Genomic DNA, 20,963 nt, shown 5'->3' on the forward strand with positions numbered 1-20,963 from the left:
TTTCTCTGCGTAAGTCCCGGGAGGAAGACACATGGTGGGAAGGCACAGCGGACACAGGGGGATTTCTAGGGACTCGGCACCGATGAGGTAATTTCCAAGGGAAATCACCAACGGAAAGGCCACAAGCATGTGAACTTTTGCCACTTTGCATAGGAAAGCGTTTGGCTTTGGCAAAGGACATGTTACCTTCATAGGTCTGGTGTAAAGAGCAGGACGGGATATCCCCGGACCTGTGGCAGAGCAGTGCCCTGTGGAAGTGCCGGTTCCCCAGATCCTGTCTGGAGCTGCATCCCATCACCCAAAACGCCCATCTCCAGCAAGGCCCTATTTTGTGGGCAAGGTGCTTGTCCTGGTGACGTTGACAGGAATCAGCTCATGCTGCTGCCAACATAAATATTTTCATGAAGATGAAGAGGCAAGCGCCTGAGAAAAGGATAAAGTTACAAAAACAAGCACTATCTGCCTGACATCACCCTCCAAATGTCCCATCTGCAAGCGGGAGGTGACATAACCGGAGAAGCGGAGCACATTTGGCAAAGTTCTCACCCAAAAACAAAGGGCCGCAAAGCAGCGGGCCGGCCCGTGGCCCTTTCCCAGGCTGTGGCTGCCACGTGACCTGCAATCCGCTACAACCACATCCAACAGTGGGAATTTTTTCCCCCTTCCCTTAATGTGACGGACACCCCCCTGCCTGTTTTCTGGGAAAGGGCTTGCTCACGAGGATGTTACACAGCTCGGCTGGAACGGATCCCTGTTGGCTATTGAAGGGTAGACGGTTTATTCGGTTTCAGGTGAAGAAAATTACAGGGTTTTGGAAGAAAACCAGGAGCTGAATGAACAGATCCTTGCTGCGGTAGAGGATGATTATGGGTGAATTACCTTTCCCCTTGTCTTTGTGTGAGTAATCCCCACAGTCTTTAATGCTGCACTGATTCTCGGTCTCTCCAAGGCTACCCAAGAGCTAATACACAAGATTTTCCATTTGGAAATGCTTCCATGTTCCTCTAGAAGTCCCTTTATACTCAGAGATCTCTCAGGATGATATTTCATGAATTATTTACCTTGTTGAAGTTCCTGTTGCATGGAAAACCTCAGCAAGAATGAAGGTAACTATTGATGCGCTCAGGCAAACACAGGGGAGGAGGTGAACGGAAATGTTGCTGTTGAAACAGGGTTTTATTTCTAGGGTAGGGAGAGGATATTTTTCTATCAAACTTTCTTATTTCTTCCCAGCTCCCACAAGGAATCTGAGGCCTCAAATGTGGCTTAGGAGAGCTTGGATTCTGCACTGAGCAATTCCACAACCCACCCAAAAATCTGAGGTCTTCGGAGGTGTGTTTATCACAGCTTGAACTTGTCATTTAAATGGTGTTTTATTCTTTTCTGAAAGCTCTTAAAATAATAAATGAGAATTGCCTTTCCAATAAGCTGTTCATCCTAGGAAACCTGACTGCCAGCCAAGCGTGGCTTTAAAACTCTGACTGTGGCAGTGGGTAGGCAGCCAGCTGGTCACAGAGAAGCACTTGGCATGTCCTGATGATAGGCAGTGCCCAGGCCAGCAAAGGCAGGGTTCCAGGTTGGGGAGTTGAAGAAATCCATTAATGGGGAAGCAAATGTGTAAAGGGGAAAAAGCAGGCAGGCCTGGATGAAAATCAGTCTCTTGGGGCAAACTTCACTGGCTCCGTGATCAGGTGGAGGAGGACTTTGAGGCGGCCAACACCTCAGGGCATGAGGGCGGCCGGTCTGTGCTTGCAGCAGCTGAAACTGCCCTTCTCCTGGGAGGTCCTTCCAACTGCTTTGAAGCACGGCTGTGGTCACGAGCCAGACGGATGGCTCCGAGCCGGGAAGCAGCCTGGGCAGGGAGTGCATGTGTCTTCCTCTTTGCTCTCCTTTGAGTAAGAGTTTATGGAGGAAGTGTGAGATTACCAACGAGAGTTGGAAAATGGTCTTGCTTTTTATGCTAAAAGGATATTTTCTTGGGCTGCTTGAAAGTCCTCACCCACCCCAAAGGGCACCTGGATGAAGAGGGCAAGCTGGTCCCTGCTGCGTCTTCATCCTGGGAAGGCCAGAGAGTTTGCTGGGCTTCACCATCCCATAAAGGTTGAAAGGTTGTGTCTTCAAACTCTCCTTAGCTGGAGCAAAAGGTTCATCTGATCTCTTTTTCTTTCTAGGTCTTATCTCTATTTTTAGCTGTCATAAACTTAGTTACTCTATAGACGTCTTCAGCCCTTTGCCCTAGAACAGGCAAAGATCAGTGTACTAGTTTGGAAAGTGCAATATTGTATTTATTGCAGGCTGTTCATGCATGGCTGGGCTACAGATCCTATTTCTTCAGCCAATTCACCTCTGTGATGGGACTGTAATCTTAAAAGCTTCCTGGTGCCAGCTTGTGCTTACATTTCAACAAATAGTAAAGGAAAACATTGTTTATTTATTGTAGGAGCAGCCCAAAATGCAGCTTCAGAACAGTATCTAATCTGGCTGTCAGAGCTGGAGGGCACTGCCCATTCCAGAAATTTTTGCAATTGATTCGGAGCCAAATATTATATAAGCTTATTGTATCCAGAGGTTTGTTTACAGCGTTGTCACGTGAACTTTCAAGAGAGATTGAGCACAGGTAGCACAGGTCATTTGGAGAAAGCAAGAGAGGGCGAATACAGGGTGATATTATACAGGGGACGTGTTTTAAGGGATGGAAGCACAGTTTTGATCCAGTGACAAGCAACGTCTTCCATGAGGCTTCACCCTGCACAGTCCTTCTGCAGGGTGCCCGGGCCATGAGTGCTTGTGCGGGAGCTGGAGTGTGGGAGCAAATACTGAGCTACCTGTCCCGGGAGGAGAGGTGTGCAGATGCACGTGCCCAGAGCTGGGGACTGGTTCAGTAACTGAGGAACGCCTGCATACAGATCTCCCAGAAAAAAAAGATGAGCTCAGAAGTAGGAACTGCGGCCAACTTGCTGGGGCTGCACAGCCACGCAACTTGGTTCAACCTGTTGCCTTACACAAGTCGCAGTGTGTTGCACGAGCCCCTCCAATCTGCGATGTCCATGGCTTTCCCCAAGAAGTTCTTCCAGGGAAGAGGAAAAAATGCTGCTGCTCCTGGGGTGGCTCTCGAGGCAGGAGCAATAAGGGCTGAACCCACCTGCCCCTCCGGCCTGGGGCTACCTGGCTGCTTCAGGGACTGTGACAAACATGCGGCACCGAGTACCATTTCAATAAAAGGCCCCTGGCACTTATGGTTCATTTATCTTTATCATCCCTTTATCTTCACAGTTACATTGTCCCTGAATTTCCTAGCAACCAGATTAGTCCCGGCAAGGTGTGCAGATACCTGTTGCCCAGGCCAAGCCAGCAAGACCTCGCTGGCACCATGAGCCCTGGTTGCACAGCTGTGGTCTCTGCCAGGGTGTTCCTCATGTCCCCCCTCTTGTCTTGCTCCACCTCTTCCAGGGGCATCTGCAGACAAGTCCTGCTCCTCCAGCCGGCAGTCGCTTCATGATGGAGAGATGGGGAGATGACCACACCGTCCTAGCAGTGCTTGTCTGTAGCCCTGTTTACACCATCTTGCTCTGTTTGAAGTCTTAGGGTCTTAGGTAACTTATGTTTATAATAGGGTGTTAAGGTATGGCCCATAATCATTAAAAATGAATTTGGATTTTTTTTTTGGTAAGCTTGTGGAGACTGAGACTACGAGCTACGAGTGCTGCAGCCATAACAAACACGCATCTGGGCAGCAGGCATCTGCACGGACAGTTCGTCCCCTTGCTGTGAAGTTGTTCACAAAATTGTAACGGGCTTCTGGCCTCCCTTGTCACAATCCTAGTGACGGATATGCAATGTTACTCCTGTGTCACTCAGCGAGTACACCCGGCAGTGAGACCATTGCAAATATTGCTGTAAGTCGCTAGATATTTATGCCAGGGACACTGGGTGAGGAGCATCAGCGGATTCCCTTTAAAATTCCCCTTGAATGAAGATGAACTCGATTGGGATGAACTCCCAACTGAGTTCATCCATAGAGCGTGCAAGTGTCAGCCTTGAGGCTAAAAGCAGGACTGAGAGTAGGCAAACAAGGGGACAGGATGCCCAGAGAATTTGTGTAGGATATTTCTTTGGAGACAGTCAAGGCTTGAATAGGCACGGCCCTGCTCACCCCGAGTTTCTCTGTGTCCAGAGACAAAACCCAGAGGTTTGTTAGAGAACTGGATGTTGCTGTGCAGTCCATGAGACCAAGGAGACAAAAGTCTTCAAGGGAGCATCCTCTGAACGTCTTCTGGAAATGTGGTTTCCAAGTGGCCAAGACAACCCATGGATTCATAAACAATGACGATGGAAGAAAATGGAAGATGCTACTTGAGATTGTTCATCTAACTGTGATTGAAATTTAGTTTTTCTGCAGACCTAAGTGTAAGCTTTATTCTGATATTTAGTATATATGCTCCTTACAAATCTGAAGTGACATTTGACAAAAAATCCTACCATGTGTGTCAGCTGAATACGTTGCATCCTCATGCATTACATCCCTCCTAATGCTCACGCTTCTGGGATGCCCATCATGAAAAATGGCCCCGTAACCATCAGTGTTACATGCAGTACCATACAGGGGAAGGTGAAGCTGGCGGGTATCTTTTGCTTGTGCTGGAGGAGGGATGGCTGGTGCCTTCTCAGGCACATTTTTTTTGGACATCATATTATGCAATTATCTGGGTACAGGCTGTTCTGGTAGATTTTCAAGGAGATTATGGGCTGTCTCACAAAGCTCAAAGCACCAATCTGGGCTTGCACAGGGCAGCAAAGCTGTCGGGACAGGTTTTGCCTGGAAACAGCTTCTGAAGGGGTGAGTCAAGCCCTGGTGAGGAACAGAAAACCAGAGCGTGTGTGTGTGTGTGCGTGTGGGAGACGGGAGATGTGGAGTTTGCAGGGACGAGGCCAGGTTTCTGCGTTTGTCATAAACTTGTACAGATTTTGCAAATAGCTACAATTTTTTAATTTCCAAGAAGAGAAGGAAGACCATCTTTAACCTGTTGATGCACTCAAAACATCTTTAAATGAGCAGCTGATTTACCTCTATGTGCTTTACCTTGAATTTTTTTTAAGTAAATGTATTGACCTATCCTTTTGAGGCAGCATCCTGTATTTTAAAACCTCTCTAAATTAAAAACAGAAGGAGAAATTGCAAAAGGAGGCAGAGCTTTTTGGTTTGGGTCAAATGAAGTGGCTCGGTAAAGATGTTTGACCCCTTGCCGCTCACCTGCACACATTTCATTTTTGTTTTTTTGGCCACTTTTTGGTGCTGCTGCTTGCAGTTTGCTCCTCAAGCCCAAAAGACTTTCAGCCTGTCACCAGGTATCCAATGTCTCATCTTTGGGGTCAGGTTCAACTCAGCCTCCAACAGTCTCTACATCCAGGCAGCTCTTATTGCAGCGCCTCAAACACCAAGAATAACAGGCTGTCGTTTTCGAAATACACTGAATTTACATCAAATTGCATTGCATGCCCCTCACGGGATACATCCAAACTGATGGTCAGCTCCCGTGCATGTGCTTGCACGCCTGCTGCTGGCTGCAGGAGTGATGTGGGCGCTTCGCTGGGGCACAGCTCCCTCTTACGACTGCAGAAAATACCAGCACCAGGACCAGCTTTTGCTCAGACATGCAGTAAAGCCGGTTCGTTTTGTCCAAGTAAAGGGGTGTGCGGTGTGCTGCTCCCAGAGGGGAAGGAGGGCTTGAGGGGCATCCAAGTCCGTCTGCACTCAGAGCTGGATGGGAATGGGGAGAACGCTACAGCTTCCAAAAATCAGATTTTTAAATCCAGTCAGGCTCCCTTTGGCAGTGATTTGTTATCCCTGCGCTGACCAGAAGTCCTGCAGCATTTGGAAAGTCACCAAGCGATCTCTCCAACTACATTCTTAGTTTAAGAGCAAAGATCTGCATTTTGCAGAGTAGATTAAAAGCTTGCGGCCCCCCAGAGCAGAGGGCAGGGCCCTGGCAGGCGAGTGCCCGTGCGCTGCAGCATCCTGCTGCTCCGTGTGAGATGGTCGCTCCGAGATGGTGTTTGAGATCTCGATTCTCCACCCTCATCTGCTGCAGGGATCTGAGATGATGCTCCAGAATATCCTGCTGCTCAGGAACAGCCCTGCTTGTGGTGCCCAGGCGGCTGTGATCTGCAGCCTGGCCGTCCACAGCCGGGACTGAAGTGTTTCTTCTTGAAAAGAGACGGGATTTTCATGCTGCCAACGCCGCAGCAGCTCAGTGATCAGCAAGAGACCACAACATATGCGCATCCAGCTGCTGGAAGAGAGCTGCGGAGGCTGGCAGCTAGAAGATGCCTAGATAGGTGCCAAACCCCAGCTGGGAAACCCTGCAGAGAAGGATGAGCCCTCTCTGCTTCCAGCCTTATTGGGAGAACTATAAAGCAGCTGCAGTTGCTATCGCAGTTTAACTTCCAGCTCTTGAAGTCCCATCAGAATCACAACCCAAACGAGGCTGAATCAGGACTTCCCCCTCAGAGGAGATGAATTTTCTTCGTGAAGCCACATTTGCAGAGCTGGCACTTACAGGATGCTGCCCCAGCCATGCGGCTCATCCCATGGGAATGGGATGCTCCAGAGCCCCCGTAACGCGGTGCTGCGGGACCCTCTGCAGCCGCCAGGACCTCTGCGCCTCCGTCCCGGCCTCCTTGCAGCATCCCACACAGTCACTAGATGTCCTTGCGCACGCACGCCAGGCCTGGCTGCAGCCGCCTGGCACGGGTGACACACTCCTTTTTGCTCCTGTGCACACACAGACTTTGGTAACTCCAAATGGCCAGTGGCCCCTGCAGATTTCTGCGCTTTTTACTATGGGTACTACACACTATCTGATCTGATGCAAGGGGCACTGAGCATAAGCCACAATGGGCAATCTTAGACACTTATCAGACCCGAATTCACCTATTCTGCAGCTGCTTAATAGTCCTGTCCTCATGTCCAAGGGAAAAACATTTTGATCTGTTTTGTGTGAATGTTACAGTAAATAATAAACATGCACGAGCTGGAGCATCTCTCTGCTAGGCCCACGCACAAGCCAAACACCCGCACCTGTACGTAGGGGTGTTGGGGCTGGGTGGTGAGAGCTTGTTTCCGTGGTTGTCCTCAGGTGGGGCTTATTTCTTCCCCCATCTCCAAGTGGCAGAAAGACAACTGCATATAAAGGTTTTCCACTAGATGTTGCCCTTGGGGTTCAGCCCAGCTCCTTCAGAACTGTGGAAATGTTCCTGGCGTAGGAAGGGATGTTTGAGTGAAAAAAGAAACCCTGCTAAGCTCTCTTTTGCACCTCATCTCATCCTTGGATGGAGTGTGGTTCTAGCTGTGTTTAAAGGCAAACTGAGTCTTAAAGCGAGAGCTGGTGCAACTCTCTACTGCCAATGCCTTTTAAATGGTGTGTTTGGAGCTTTCTGTGTGCTCCTGTCCCTGCCTTTGAGATAGCATCTGGCTTTGGAATATGTCACAGGGTGGCACTTGAAGATTTCCCCCACATGTCTGAGCACCAGGATGGGCTGGGACAGCTCAGGGCTCTGCTGCCAAGGCCTGTGGTGAGGGTCAGTGACATGGTGTTCTTGGCAGAGAAAGCCCTCTTGCATTTGTAGATGTAGGTGCACGTTGCATGCATGTGCACCATCTCTCTGCATCTTTTCCTTCAATTTGGACAGTGCGGTAGGTGGATGCTGCTGATAACTGGGCATTTTTGAGCTGTACTATAATAGTTGTTATAAAATCACCTGGTGATTGCTTGCTGCATTACAAGAAAAAGCCTTGGCATAAGTCAGTGCAGGAGATAAAACAGTGTTGCAGGCCCTGCCTGGGAAGGTGAGGATGCTCTGCCCTCTTCTTGCCATTTCCTTACCCTCTGAAGGAGCAGCTGGATTAACCTGGGTCCGCTGGTCATTAGTAAATATTAGGAAGCCATAGATGATATTTGCACTGAGGTGACCACAGGCTCGGCCTGCTGGGAGTTTTTAAAAGCGAAGTTCACTTCTGGGCTGCGGTTGGGTGGCTGTGGAAAGAAACCTAATTCAAAGGGCAGATGAAAGGGACTTTTTTGACCCACTAGGCAGTGATGCCAGGGAGGAGGGAGGGGGTTTTCTGATCTGCCTTGGACAAAAGCTAGTGGATTCCTTAGGCGTTATTGGAAACTGCAGCTGGTGATTTGGGTTCCCTTTGAGCAGGTTTTTTAAAAGCTGCAGCAATGTGCGAAGTGTTACGCTGGAGCGCGTAGGCCAGTGCGGTGCTGGCAATGCACTGGTCAGCACATTTGCAGACACAGTGCCCTGGGGCCCACAGCAGCTCTGTAACAAGAGGCAACAGCCCCAAAGACGCTGAGCCCACTGGTTTGTAACAGCAGCAGGGAGAACAGGGCTCCCAGGTGCTTTCTCTGGAGCAGCAGCAGCTATGACAAAATGAAGTGCGGGGGGAAGTGTGCTTCCAACCCAAGCCTCACCTGGACCAAGAGCGGCAGGTTAGAAGACCTGGCTCAGTAACGACCCTGCCATGTGGGCCCGGTTCTGGGGCAATCCACGGCATGGCCTTTAGCAAGTCACTGGTTTCTCAAGCAGTTGCGTGTCCTGCTTTGGAGTGAGCAGGTGAGTTTCAGGGCTGTATTAATGAGCTGTTAATGAGGAGGATTCCCTAATGAAGAGCTTCCTAAGCTTTGCAATGTGGCTCACTTGCATTCCTGCCATTGCCTGGCCCAGGGCTGTTTGGCTGCAGACCTGTGCCAAGTGAGGCAGCACCCAGCTCTAGTTGGCACCTCTGTGTTAGAGCTGGAGCATGGATGGGAGCAGAAAGCTCTGCGGTGCAGGGGGGTGCCCCAGGGTGCATGAAACGCAGGATCCCCCCACCCCAAAGGCTCCTTTTGCCCCCTAATTAGCAAATCCTGCCGATTTGCAATCCCCTGGCTCAGAGCACGCCGGGGGGCCCAGGCGCCCCCCGCCCGCTCGCTCGCTGCTGCCGTCGGGGCGGCGCGGCCGGGGGCGGAGGAGGAGGCGGAGGAGGAGGAGGAGGAGGAGGAGGGAGCCCGGCGGCGGCATGAGGCCGCGCTGAGCGATGTGCGAGCAGGCGGCGCGCTCCTGCCGGGCCGGCGTGCAGAGGCTGCTGCGGAAGCCGCCGCCGCCGCCGCTGCGCCCGCTCGACGGGCTGCTCCGCTGGGTCGCCGCCAAGATGAGCGACAAGGGCTCCGGCGCCGAGCGGCAGCTGCCGCAGCCCGGCCCCGCCGCCGCGCACAGGAAGGGCACCTCGGTCATCCTCGATGTGAGTTGGGGACCCCCGGGATGCGGCGGGGACGGGTGGGGGGGGTGGCGGTCCTGCGACATCCCGCGGGACCGGGGTGGCCGTGGCCACGGGGACACCCCGGGGCTGCAGCGGAGGGGGCTCCCCGAGTGTCCCGTACCCCGGAGGGCCGGAGCTGGGGGTGCGTTCAACTCTTGCACCCCGTTTTCTGGGTGCGGCCTGTCCCCAGACGCAGACGGGGTCTGGGCACGGGGGTGCACCCGTGTCCCCCGGGCAGGCTGGGCACGGGGTGCCCTCTGTGTCCTGCTTTATCCCCTCCCAGCTCTTGTGCTCCGGGATGGCTCTGGGCACCGCTGTGCCCCGGAGTCCGGCATCGCCTCTGGTCCTGCAGCCCGTGGCTGGGGGATACGGGGGTGCACCCTGGGTCTGGCCCCCCAAGGAGCTGTGGGGAACCCTGTAGAGGGAGTAGGGAGGGAGGCAGGTGCTTGTGAATGGGACCTGGGAATCCCTTACCCGGATTTGGGGGGCCGGCAGGGGTGTGCTGGGCTCCTCGGCTGTGATCATTTATAGACCTCTCCAATTCGGGGCTTTGTTAGGCTGTCTGCACTTAGGTGCAATTAGGAGAAAGGGTTGGGAGAAGCCACAGTGCAAGCAGTGCAATCCCAGAGCATCCCAGAGCTGCAGAGTCTAATTACTAAGCACCCATCTTCAGGTCTGCAATCTTCTGGCTTAAAAGGCGTAGTGAGATAAAAAATAAGCTCCCGATGGCATTGGTTGTAGTAAAGGATAGCTCATGCTCTCTTCCCCGTTGCTCAGGCATTAGGCAGCAGCATCTCTTCCTTGTGCTTTCCAAACACTCTGCTCAAGTGTGGCACTTGCTGTGGCAGGTATTGGCATGGGCAGGTGCCTGCAACTCATCACACGTGTGAGCAGCCTGCGCCCCAGGTGATGGGACGGGCAGTGCAGAAATGCCACTTAATGCAGAAGGACAAAAGTAGCAGTGGCACTTGCATTTTTAAAGTTAACTTTGCTCTTTCTTTTTGGTTGTCTTTCCCTATATTTCCATGTGGCGTAAGCACTGCCTGCCCCAAGATTGCTGCAGCCTGTCTTGAGAACATGAAGGGCTGTTTTCCTACCGGAACAGTATCTTATCCATTCAATTTTACCTACTTAAAATGTTTTTTTTTTCTCCTCACTGTGAGGATTGAGCTAGGAAAATGAACCTGTTCTGGATAGGGTGATTACCTTGGTACGGGACAGAGTTTCTCTCCAAATGGAGAATTTCTGCTGGAAGCCCCCAGATCTGAGCCTTTTTCTGCCCGATTCCATCTAATGCTGTAGGCAACAGCGGCAGAGCATCGGGTTGCTGTTTACTCGCATTTGCCCCTGAAAGAGCAGCGTATGGTGAGGCTGCAAGAGAGCAATTTCCCAGTGGTGTGAAATTAATAAAATTGCCAAGAAAACCTCAATCAAGCAACCTCCAGCAGAGCAGATCCTCATCCGAGAGCTTTGAGATGGCAGAAGTGAGCGTTAAAGCTCTAAGCCATTGCTTTCTGTCCAAGATAAGTGCAAATGCTTCCAATGGCTTCACTCCTGCCGGGCAAATGTGTGGCAGCCACTTGGGAGAACAGCAAAAACATGTGTCCTGCCTGGAAAAAAAAAAAAAAAAAAAGTGGCTTTCCAGTCTGGAAGGGCTCACTGGGAAGGAACAAGGTGTCCAGGCCCGCAAAGGAGCAGTGTTTTGGGATAGGGCACAGGGTCCCTGTGGGGTCTGGGATGCCTCTCCCATGGGAAGATTCCAGAGTGGAGAGAAATTGCGGTCCTGCTGCATGAGCCTGAACATACCCACACAGCCTGGAAAGCTCTTTGGGCAAACAAATGATTAATTAAACTGTATTCGCTTAAAGAGCATGTCCTGCAGTTCAGCTTGTCTTTTGAGCTCCCTTTTTGGTGCAGCAGTTTCTCCACTTATATATATATATATTTTTTTTTTGTAATGATTTTTTATGACCCAGAAAAACTCAGGATCCCGTTTCACGGCTGGCTCTGCTTGGTGCTGCTGATGCTTTTATTCCCTCCGCAGGGAAATCTCTTTGTACAGTAAAGCCTCTGCTCCCACTCACATTAATAGGGTCAGGCCTGGAGAGAGGATAATGTTTTCCCTTGCCTGCCTGGGTTATGAGCCTGTTAATTTTTCAGTAATTCCTGGCAAGAGCTGTGCTCGTGGTCACTCTCTGTGCTAACCTAGCAGCGTGCAGCCCTTGCACGAGGCTATCACTATTAATTGTGGTGGGTCAGGGCTACTTTTATCATCAGGATTATCAAGAAAAATAGCAGTTGTTTCTGCTGGTGTTTTTCCCCAGCAAATTCTCCTGTAATAGTGTTATTGCTGTTTTTCTTCTGATTCCTGTCTGTGGGCTGCTTTCTCCACACTGTAGTCTTAAGTCTAAATATAATCTTCCTTCCCACACAGGGGACTTCAGGGGAAAAAACATTTAGTAAATAGCTTAAGAAGCACAGGGCCGTGCAGCATGGCCGAGGTGATGCTCTCGAGGCTGGAGGCTTTGGCTGGGTGGCTCTTGCCACTGGTTTTATCCTGCGTTGGCTCCCAGCTCTCTGCCTCCTTCTGCAGGGGAGGTAGGAAAGAAGCGACTTGCTCAAAGCTTTTATCACCTGGTTTTGTGTTGCCTGTATTTTCATTGCAAAACCATCTTGAAAAGAGAGGAAAACATGCAAAGGGGACTTCTGCTGTCAGAAAAGCAGGGTCTTCAGTTTTTGCTGGGCCAGTGACAAAGTCCTGCCTTGGGTGAGTCCTGCTTCAGATAGGCACCGGGAGGGCTTGGTGGTGAGAGGTGATGAGACCTCTCACTTGTGTTGGGCTGAGCTTGGTCCTGGGGGTAGCAGCTTCATGGGAAATGGGAACAAGCCTTAAAAATAAAATAAAATTTAAAAAAAGTCAAAATGCATCTCTTTCTCATTCTAGATTTTCAGAAGAGCGGACAAAAATGGTAAGTCTGCATCTTTTCATTTGACTTTTTTTGATCAAATGTTTGTCCATTTTACCTTTTTAGATAGCAATATCTAACTGGGTTGTTTTAAGTGTCATTCATTTTACCAAGTGTTGGTGCTGCTACAGTCTGAGCCTCTGCAAAACGGTTCAGCACACGCATGATGCTGGTGTGCAGAATTAGCTGGATCTTGGGTAATTCTGCAAGCCTCAAAGGAACACTTCAAAAAAAACAAACAAACAAAAAACTCACACAACTAAGTGATAACAGAGGATCTCTCAATTATAAATTTTGGAATAGCTTTGGGAAACAGCCCCCATTTGGGAAGATTAATAGTTGATCTGAATGTGAGGGAGAAGAGCTGGGGCACAACCTCTTGGTTTGGCTCTGGCTGGGCTTTGCAGGGACACGGCAACCAAGCACTCAATTTTTTTCTCTCCAGTGTAGGAGTGATTTTTCCTTTCTCTGTTAATAAATCCACCTCCAGGCTTGTAATCCTGCTAGTCCTGGTAAACAATACTTAATAGTTTAATTGGCATGTGGCAGGAAAATTGAGGTGTATTGTCTTAAGTTCTTAATTGTGCAATGCTCTATAGCTCTGCTTTATCTACTGTGTTCTCTAATCCTCTCATTAGAAAGCTGTTAATCAATTATATGTTAAATAGCGGCAATCACTTTGCAAGCTTAAGACAGTTTTATTTTGACATAACAGCCTAATTGCTAGTGATTAACTATGAAAAGGTCACCTCGCAAAAGCATGAGACTTATTATCCTGGAATCTCCAGGCCCTGCGGCTGCCCTGTACCAAGGAGAACCGGGTTTGCTTTGAACCCCAGTATTTTTCCTGTTCTTGCGACCTGTGTTCTGCAGCCAGAACTGGCCCCAAGTTGCACTTAGGGATCCTGGGATCGCAGCGTGTCCGTGGATGCTAGATGCGACTGTTTCAAGTTGTGCTTCACCAAGATGATGAGTTGGAGTGAGCTGACTGGGGCTCCCTGTGGCCTCCCCAGGCTGGAGAATTGAGGAGGATGGAAAAGCTTCCTCCTGTACTTGTTTGGAGGTTTAAAATAGCAGGCAGCTATTCCTGCTTGCCTTGTTGATGTATCGAAATGTTTTTAGAAAGTTCCTTGATTAGGACTTAGCATAGTAATTGATCACCAGGTGGTTTTAAGGCCTGGAAGATGCATGCTCTCTCTCTCTCTTATATATATATATATATATATATATATATATATGAATATATATATATATATATATGAATATATATATATATATATAATATATGAATATATATATATATATATATATATATAATATGAATATATATAAAGATCCCAATAATAACATAAATGCTTTGCACTTCTATAGTCTTGTCTTAGTCTGATCAGAGAGCACCTTGTAAATCTGTGTAATGGCAGAAAGCTTGGACCCCCTTCCAGCTCCGTGGGTCTCCGGCTTTCCTAGCTCTCTGCATGCTCAGCTGTCTTCCTGAACCCCTGTTAAGTTCATAGCACTGCGTTTTAAAGTACTGACATCTGTTTAAATCAGGACACACTGTTCCCAAAATAATAAACCCATCAACCCAATGAATTCTGAGATAACGTAGCTGTTGCAAAAGGTGACTGTCGGGCTTGATCTCCAGGCTCTCACTAGACATGATGGTGCTTTTGTCTACCCTTTAAAACCATAAACTTCCAGCGTGCTTCCAAGCAAATCAGGCTTGACTTTTGTTTTTGGCTTCAATCCCCTTAAAACAGTGAGAGTTGGGGGAAGCGGTGGAGCAGGGGCTGTGGTTTCGGCTCAGGGATTTGAAGCAGAATATCTGATCTGGAGGATGGTATTTTCAAACACTCCCGATCTGCTTTGAAGGGCCCCAATTAAGGTCTGGCACACAGAGCTGCCTGAAGGAGCTGGGGCTGCTGCTCCTCCTCCTGCTGCGCACCAGGGGCTCAGTGTTTTCTTCTGCAGCCCTCATTAGGGACGTGGTGCTGAGCAGAGGGATGGGGATAGGACTGGCGACAGCTCTAATGACCCTGCCGCACGTTGCAGTGGGTGGGAACGTGGGATCCTGCTTTCTGAGAGGCTTTGAGAAGGTGCTCAATTAGAGGACTTGTAAAAGCAATTTCCTTCTGGAGCCGAAGCTGAGCCATTTAACTGGGTGCTGCACAGCAGGAGCATTCACGTGGCAGGGTGACAGTCAGCCAAGAGCATTAGCAGCTGTGTAGGGACCTGTTGGCTACTCTTGATCCCTAGCTCCAAAACTGAGCTTTATTGGCAATACCTTAGTTGTGGTGGCTGGTGCATTGACGTCTCTGGAGGTGCCCTGGTTTTGGGAGAGCAGAGGTTTGTCACCAAGCCGAGCCTGCCACTGATTGAGGCTGCCAGTTTAGCACCCAGGACACTCTTTGATCTCCCTCATTAATGTCTAACACTGCCGGAGCCAGGGAGCTCTCCCAAGCAGATCCAGTGAATCGATATTCTGCTTGCTAAATTGTTGATGTTTTTCGGCAGAGATGAAATTTTAAAGTGCCTGGTAAGGATTTATTGCAGCCTGGACGCCTGCAGTGGTCCAGCAGACTAGATGGACACAGCTGATTTGGGTTTTGGAGGTTTGGCTGATGGTTGCCATCTCTGGGGACACCTAGACATGCCAGGGGCCATGTGTACCAGGCTCAGGAGGCAGCAGAGCAGCCTGTGCATTTGGCATGTGCTTGCCCTGGAATTTTGCTTCTAAGATCTGCTCTCCTTTGCCATGAGTGAGACTGAAGCAACTTTGGTTTTGCCCTGCTCCCTTGGCCGGGGCTACCTGCTGCCAGCGCCCTCCTGGGAACCTTCTCATGCTGGCTGGTCTTCAGCTGTTTGTGTTTCAGTTTAATCACTGGGATTTCACAGTTGTGTTTAATCACTGTCCCTCCTAACCTGTGTGAAGGGCACATTTTGATTTCTGCTTCTCTGCCCTCGAAGTTGTCCCTTTGCCCTGGCAGCCCAGCACATGCAGGGCTTCTGAACACCTTTAATTAGGCACCTTCCTCTGATCAGTTGTATCTATCAAAGGTAGTTTATTATAGCTGTTAAAATTAAATAAGACTAAAACTGCATCCAGAACAAATACATTGCTGCAAATAATGGTTATAATTCACTGGCAATTTGTGCCAGACAATTGTGAAAAAACAGGCTCTGGCAGCCCACATTCAGGCAAGTGGCCAGGAGCAGCACTAAGTTGTGCGTGTATCTTTCTCCTTATTATCAGTCTCACTCTTTTAAAACCGAAATAACATGCAGCAGAGAGAGGGGAATAATTATCTTGCTGACTTGCAGGAAGAGAGATATCTGCAGCCAAAGCAAGGCCATATCCAGATCTATAACTTCTAGCAAGGAAAAATGGGGAATGGTGCAATTTGGGCTCTAGTGTGAGAAATGATTCAGCTGGGGTCTTCGGGTTTTGTATCCAAGGTTGGTTTCTGCCAAGGTCCTTCCCTATGTGTATCCCAGGATGGCATGGGCAGACACGAGCGCTTCCCCTATGATGGTGTGTGCTACTTCCTAACTTCATGCTGTAAGCACCCAGTCAGGGCTGGGGACACTGCCCCTGGTCCCTCGGATTTGGAAATTGGAGGGGGAAATGATCTTTTGGAGTTTAACTGGAAGAACCGTTGAACCCAAAGAAGTCACAGGAGCTATGAAGTGGATGCATGCATAGTAAGACATATAGCAAGTATAACGAGTGCCCTGCGAGTAGAGCCGATCAACGGCAGGACTTGTGGCGAGGGATGTGCCTCACAAAGGACCATCCGTGGGGATGCTGCAAAGCTCAGGCACGACATGGGCACTTGAACTTTTCAAAAGCAGTTGTTGCTCCCTAAATGAGGAGCCTGACATTTTAAAGGCCCTCAGCCCTGGGAAAGGGCGACCCTGTTAAGAAGTGCAGTGCGTGGTCCTTGAGTGTCCTTCAAAGCAGCATGTGTGTTGCTGCCTAATTGCCTGGGAAGACTCTTGCTGCAAATCTTTCCTGCTAAGAGAGGTTTGTGACGTGCGAGTGCTCTGAAATCCCCAGTTGGGGGATTAATGGGGTGTGCTGGTGAAAACTTTTGTTGTCTCAGGGTCTCTCGCCCCTGCCTATATTGGCAGGGTGAGACCTCTGCTTCCCACCAGCCTCATCCCTTGTCCACAGGCTTGGGCACTTCTGTGCAAAACCAAGATGCAGGGTGATTTTTTTTTTTTTAATTTTATTTTTGTTTTATCAAGGACCTTAGAATGTGGCTTGTTGAGCTGTGGTCTCCCTTCCCACAGTGCTGAGCTGAGCAAATGTGGTCACAGAGGGGGCAGCAAATAACCAAGGCAATGCAACGTTTTTTGTATGTTCCTAAATCATCATGGAACAGGACTGGTCCATCATAATATAACACAAACAATACAGCTGTTCCCCCTTTTACCTCCCATGAGTGTTACTGTAGTGTTGATGTTTGAGCTTGCAGTTATGTATCTTTTTGTTCTGATCTTTGGGTGTCACACTGCTAAACCTTTGAGCTAGGCTGAATATTTTTATGCTTTTATAAAGCAAGAATAAGGAATAAATGTTTCTTGCAACACCTGTGCTATGACAGGGCTCTGAGCAGATTTGTACCAGCAGATGCTGGAGCCGAAGCAGAGTCCTCTGCAGTGCTGAAGATGGATGAGGTCTGGAATTAGCTCCCCTGTAATGAGGGTGAAAACTGCAGGCAAGAGCAAATCTTTATTCTCCCTTGTGGCAAAATGTCACCTGAACTCTCGCTCAGAGGTTTTTCTTGAATGTCTGGCACCAACCCTTGCCATGGCCCTTATCTTCCTCACCTCTTTACTGAGAGGTTTGTGAAGCTTTCAAAAGGAAATTGAAGAGTGTAAATAAGATGCAGAAAAAAATGCCTCTCATATTGTACAAGTATGTGCCCAAATAGGTCAGTAAGGACAGTGGGTGACTTGCAAACCCTGCTAACTTTACCCACAGCATTGACTGCATTGGGAAATCCAGCCTCTGCTAATAGTTGTGAAGCACAGGTGGATTTGGTGGATGCATCTTGGCCAGTGATGGGTGAAGGAAGGCCTGGAAGGAGTCGAGGTCCTCCTTGAGCCTTGCACATGAGCACCTTGGAGAGTGCGAGCAGCTTGGCCTGCTTGCTGAGACACCTTCCATGACTAGTTTGGCAGTTGAGCTGCTGGCTTTGGATGCCTCCAAACTCTGCTAGTAAATCACCTGCAAGTGAGGAGCAGCATCCCAGGAGACCTCACTGAGGGAAAAGTCCATATTTCCTATTCACATTTCATGTCAATAACCTGTCTAATGCTTCCAGGGGGTCAGCTCTTCACTGGCCCAAGCACCCTCCTCTGGGTGCCAGTTTCGGATCACTGAGGCGAGGGGTTTGTAGCAGATTGGGCTGCTGCAGCGAGCAGCGGTGAGATGCTAACGATGGAGCATGGGCTGAAAAAGTGCAGATTCGGTACAGGCAAAGCAGCACATGGCATTAAAAATGCACGAAGCATCTCTGCAAGCTCAGATCCAATTCTGTCAAGCCGTGGTGGGCTCCCCAGTGAGAGGGTCTCTTGGAGGCCTCTTCCCAGCATGGGCTGAGCCCATCCCCAGTTCTGCTTCTGGGCAAGCAAATCCAGCTGTTTCCAAGAGCAGCTGGAAAGGGCTCTGCACTAGTGCAGAAGTCATGTTGAAGATTGTGCCTTTATTTATTTATCTTTTAAATTCTCGGTCTTCAAAGGAAAATCCTGCAGGAGGTGTTTTTCTTTCCACACTGTCTCTGGAGCGTCCTGGGCATTTGTTCAGTTTCCCTGTGGAAAAGCAAAATGAAAGTTGGGAGACGGTTGTGAGTTTTGGGGGGAAAATGTGAAGATGGAGCTGAGCTGAACTAAAATTGAAATACTGCGTGTTTGGCATTTTCACTTGCTCAATTCAGCAAGCGTTTCCACAAACCCCAGCTGCTGCTTTCTGAAGTTTTGTTTAATTAAGAGCAGAAGCGAGACAGCCCTGTTTTCCATGGAGAAAAAGCTCCGGGGCATTTTTCAAACGCCTTGGTTCTTCAAATCCTTTCCTCCTTGTTTGATATGCAGTCAAATTAAAGTGGGCCAGGCTGAAACGCAGGACCAGCTCTGCTCTCTGTGAGCCTGGGGAGGGCAAAAGGAGCCGCTGGGGACATACTGTGAGAGAGGGGTTTGCATTGGGGCTTAATCCACAGTTTTCTTTCTACCTTCCCTGCAGTTGCTTTTGTAATTAAATGTAAGCAAGGCACATGGCATCCAGGGATGCTCTGCCGTTCCCAACCTGCATCATGACCTACTTGTGCAGCCCGCGCTACCTCACGGGGCTGGGGCTGCGGAGAAGTGCCCGGATGGGGCAGGGTGTGCGCAGAAACAGTGTGTGTGTCTGCATTTTATTTGTGCAATACCGCTATATATTATGTACCAAATTATATGCTGTATGTTAACTTTTTTTTTTTTTTTTTTTCTTCCCCATGAAGAGGCACTGCCTGCCCTGTCACCTGGGCACAGTGAAGAGGAGGGCAAACCTTGTGGGGTGGCTGAGCTTTCATGGGAAGAGATGTTTTCCTCCGCTTTCTGTTGCAGCAAAATCATGCGGGCAGGTCCCACTTTGTGCAGGCCAGTGGGGTGAGAAGATCTGTGCATGTTTTGGGCAGCAGGGCCAGCTCATCCCGAAGGGCTGCTGTTCCTGGGCCACGTGAACTTGTGCCCCTTGGTGCTGCGGTGGGTGCTCCTCGGTGCCAGCTTTAGGTTTTGTTCAAAACTTCTTGTAAAGGTATTTAATCATAAAGATGTGCTTGTTTAATTTGCTGAAGCAGAAATACATACTTGGCTCTTTTTTCTCCTTGCAATCGTTCCAGAGCAGATGTGCCTTCCCTGCAGGAAGGCTCCACTTCTGCCCTGCTCAGCTGTTTTGCTGAAGCTTCCTGGTGACACAATATGGAAAAGAGCAGCATAGTTTAGAGTGGAGACATTAAGTACTTTTGACAGTGCTGCGATGCCCATCCTAGCTAGGACAAATAGCAAGATGTACTTTGTATGGGACTTGAATCCTTCTGTGGAAATAAATAAGAAATGCAAGAGCTTATGAAGCAAGAACCTAAAACCAAGACCAACAGAACTGGATTTAACCAGGTTTCCTCTGGCTGCTGTCCCCAAGGAGGCCACCAGAAGGGCTCAGGAGATAGGTGAGGATTTGGGAAGCAGAAATGGATCATCTCCAAAGTGGTGAGGACCGGCATGCTCAGAAAGAGCCCTCTGGCTCTTATTTATGCTGACCTCTGAGCAAAAATTACCCCTGAAAAAAGTTCCTGAAGAGAATCAGCTAGTGACAAGGAAGTTTTTGGACAAGGGCTGTAGAACATTTACTGTAATTTGTCTTAGGGTCTCAAACATCTTCCATGGGAGTGATCAGCATTATAGACTTAGAATTGGACTTCTTGTCTCAATGGTTAAAATGAGGAAGCTGGTTATTAATTAGGAATTATGAATATTCTAATTTGTTATTCAAGTAATTTCATCCTGTCAGTGCTGGCACAAGGAGCTGCATGTCCTATATGCTGTAAATTATAATGCAGCAGGATAACTTTTTCTGCCTTCTGAGAATGCAAATAAGCGATCTGTCTTTAGAGTTGGTTTAATTTGCCATCTCCATGTCCACACAGCTTGTTAGCTGAATGGAAAACTGCGTCTGCTGCCAGTGCAATCTGGGTATTGTTTCCCTAGGCTGCAGAAAGCGATGAGTTTGTAGCTCTCTAATCCTCAATAATTTGCTGCTAATTTGTCAACAGTCAGCAGCTCCAGTGGTTACTGCATCTCAGTATCTGAGAGGCCTCTGTGCTCTTCCTCTTGCCAGGGCTATAAGCAGGACAAGCTTGTTTTGAAAAGGAGGAGCAATGTCATGACATTCCTGTGTTGCAGGCACCAGAATGAGGTTTCCCATGTCTCAGGCTTGCATGTGGCCCAGCGGCACATTTGGGGCATCGGGAGCCTTCTGGCCTGCAAAGACCTGGCGTAGCCCCTTACAAAGCTTTATGCTAAGACCTTTAGTTCATTCGAAATGGAACTTCTGCTGGTGTGGATCAGAAAATCAACTGGTTTAGTTGCATTCCCAGCAGTGGTTTTGTCACCTTTCTGAGCTGCTTTCCCACTGTCTGCCCAGGTTCAGTACAGCCCTGCAGTTAGGGCACTCTTAGAGTTGGTCGCATTGCCCCTTGCTTCAGATTGACTGAAATGTCCTCAAATGTCACCCTTTGTTTGCTTTTTGGATGTCTCTGATGAAGTGTAAGTCTGGAAACTTCTGTGCTGACTGCCTGCCCAAAACAGATTTCCTCAGTGTTTGCACTACCCCCTTCCCAGCTGTGTCCCCATGCAAAATTACATACATTATGTTTCTAAATTGGTCTTTCTCAGCCCTCCCCACTCTGGAGTGGGGACATTAATTTGGCAGAGGAGGTCAGCATGATGCTGAGATGTCTCCTTTTGCTGTTCTGGGGAAATAACAACCAAACTTGGGCAATCTCTGAGTCTTAGGAAGTTGCTCTGAGCACACTTACTCAGCAGTCTTGCTGAAGGTTTGCAGCCCTGTGTGCAGGGACTGCAGAACGTGCTGATTTGCCTTTCTCTGGCTGCAGGGAAAATTGACGAAAATCTGTTTTTTGTCTTTCAAA

The 20,963-nt window shown here is 49.0% G+C and overlaps 1 protein-coding gene across 1 annotated transcript in view; it reads left to right on the forward strand.

The window, feature by feature from the left end:
• Positions 1–9,071: 9,071 nt before the first annotated feature.
• The window catches only part of NECAB2 (N-terminal EF-hand calcium binding protein 2), a 58,251-nt gene continuing 46,359 nt past the window's right edge, over positions 9,072–20,963 (forward strand). Inside the window, exons 1-2 of the mRNA XM_088530912.1 lie at positions 9,072–9,286; positions 12,249–12,273. Of these exons, the coding sequence (XP_088387038.1) occupies positions 9,083–9,286; positions 12,249–12,273 (229 nt within the window). The 5' untranslated portion in view covers positions 9,072–9,082. The remainder of the gene's footprint in view (positions 9,287–12,248; positions 12,274–20,963) is intronic.

Source organism: Tinamus guttatus, unplaced genomic scaffold, assembly GCF_059628265.1.
Source record: "Tinamus guttatus ecotype Peru unplaced genomic scaffold, ASM5962826v1 Tinamus_guttatus_pri_ptg000389l, whole genome shotgun sequence".
NCBI lineage: Eukaryota > Metazoa > Chordata > Aves > Tinamiformes > Tinamidae > Tinamus > Tinamus guttatus.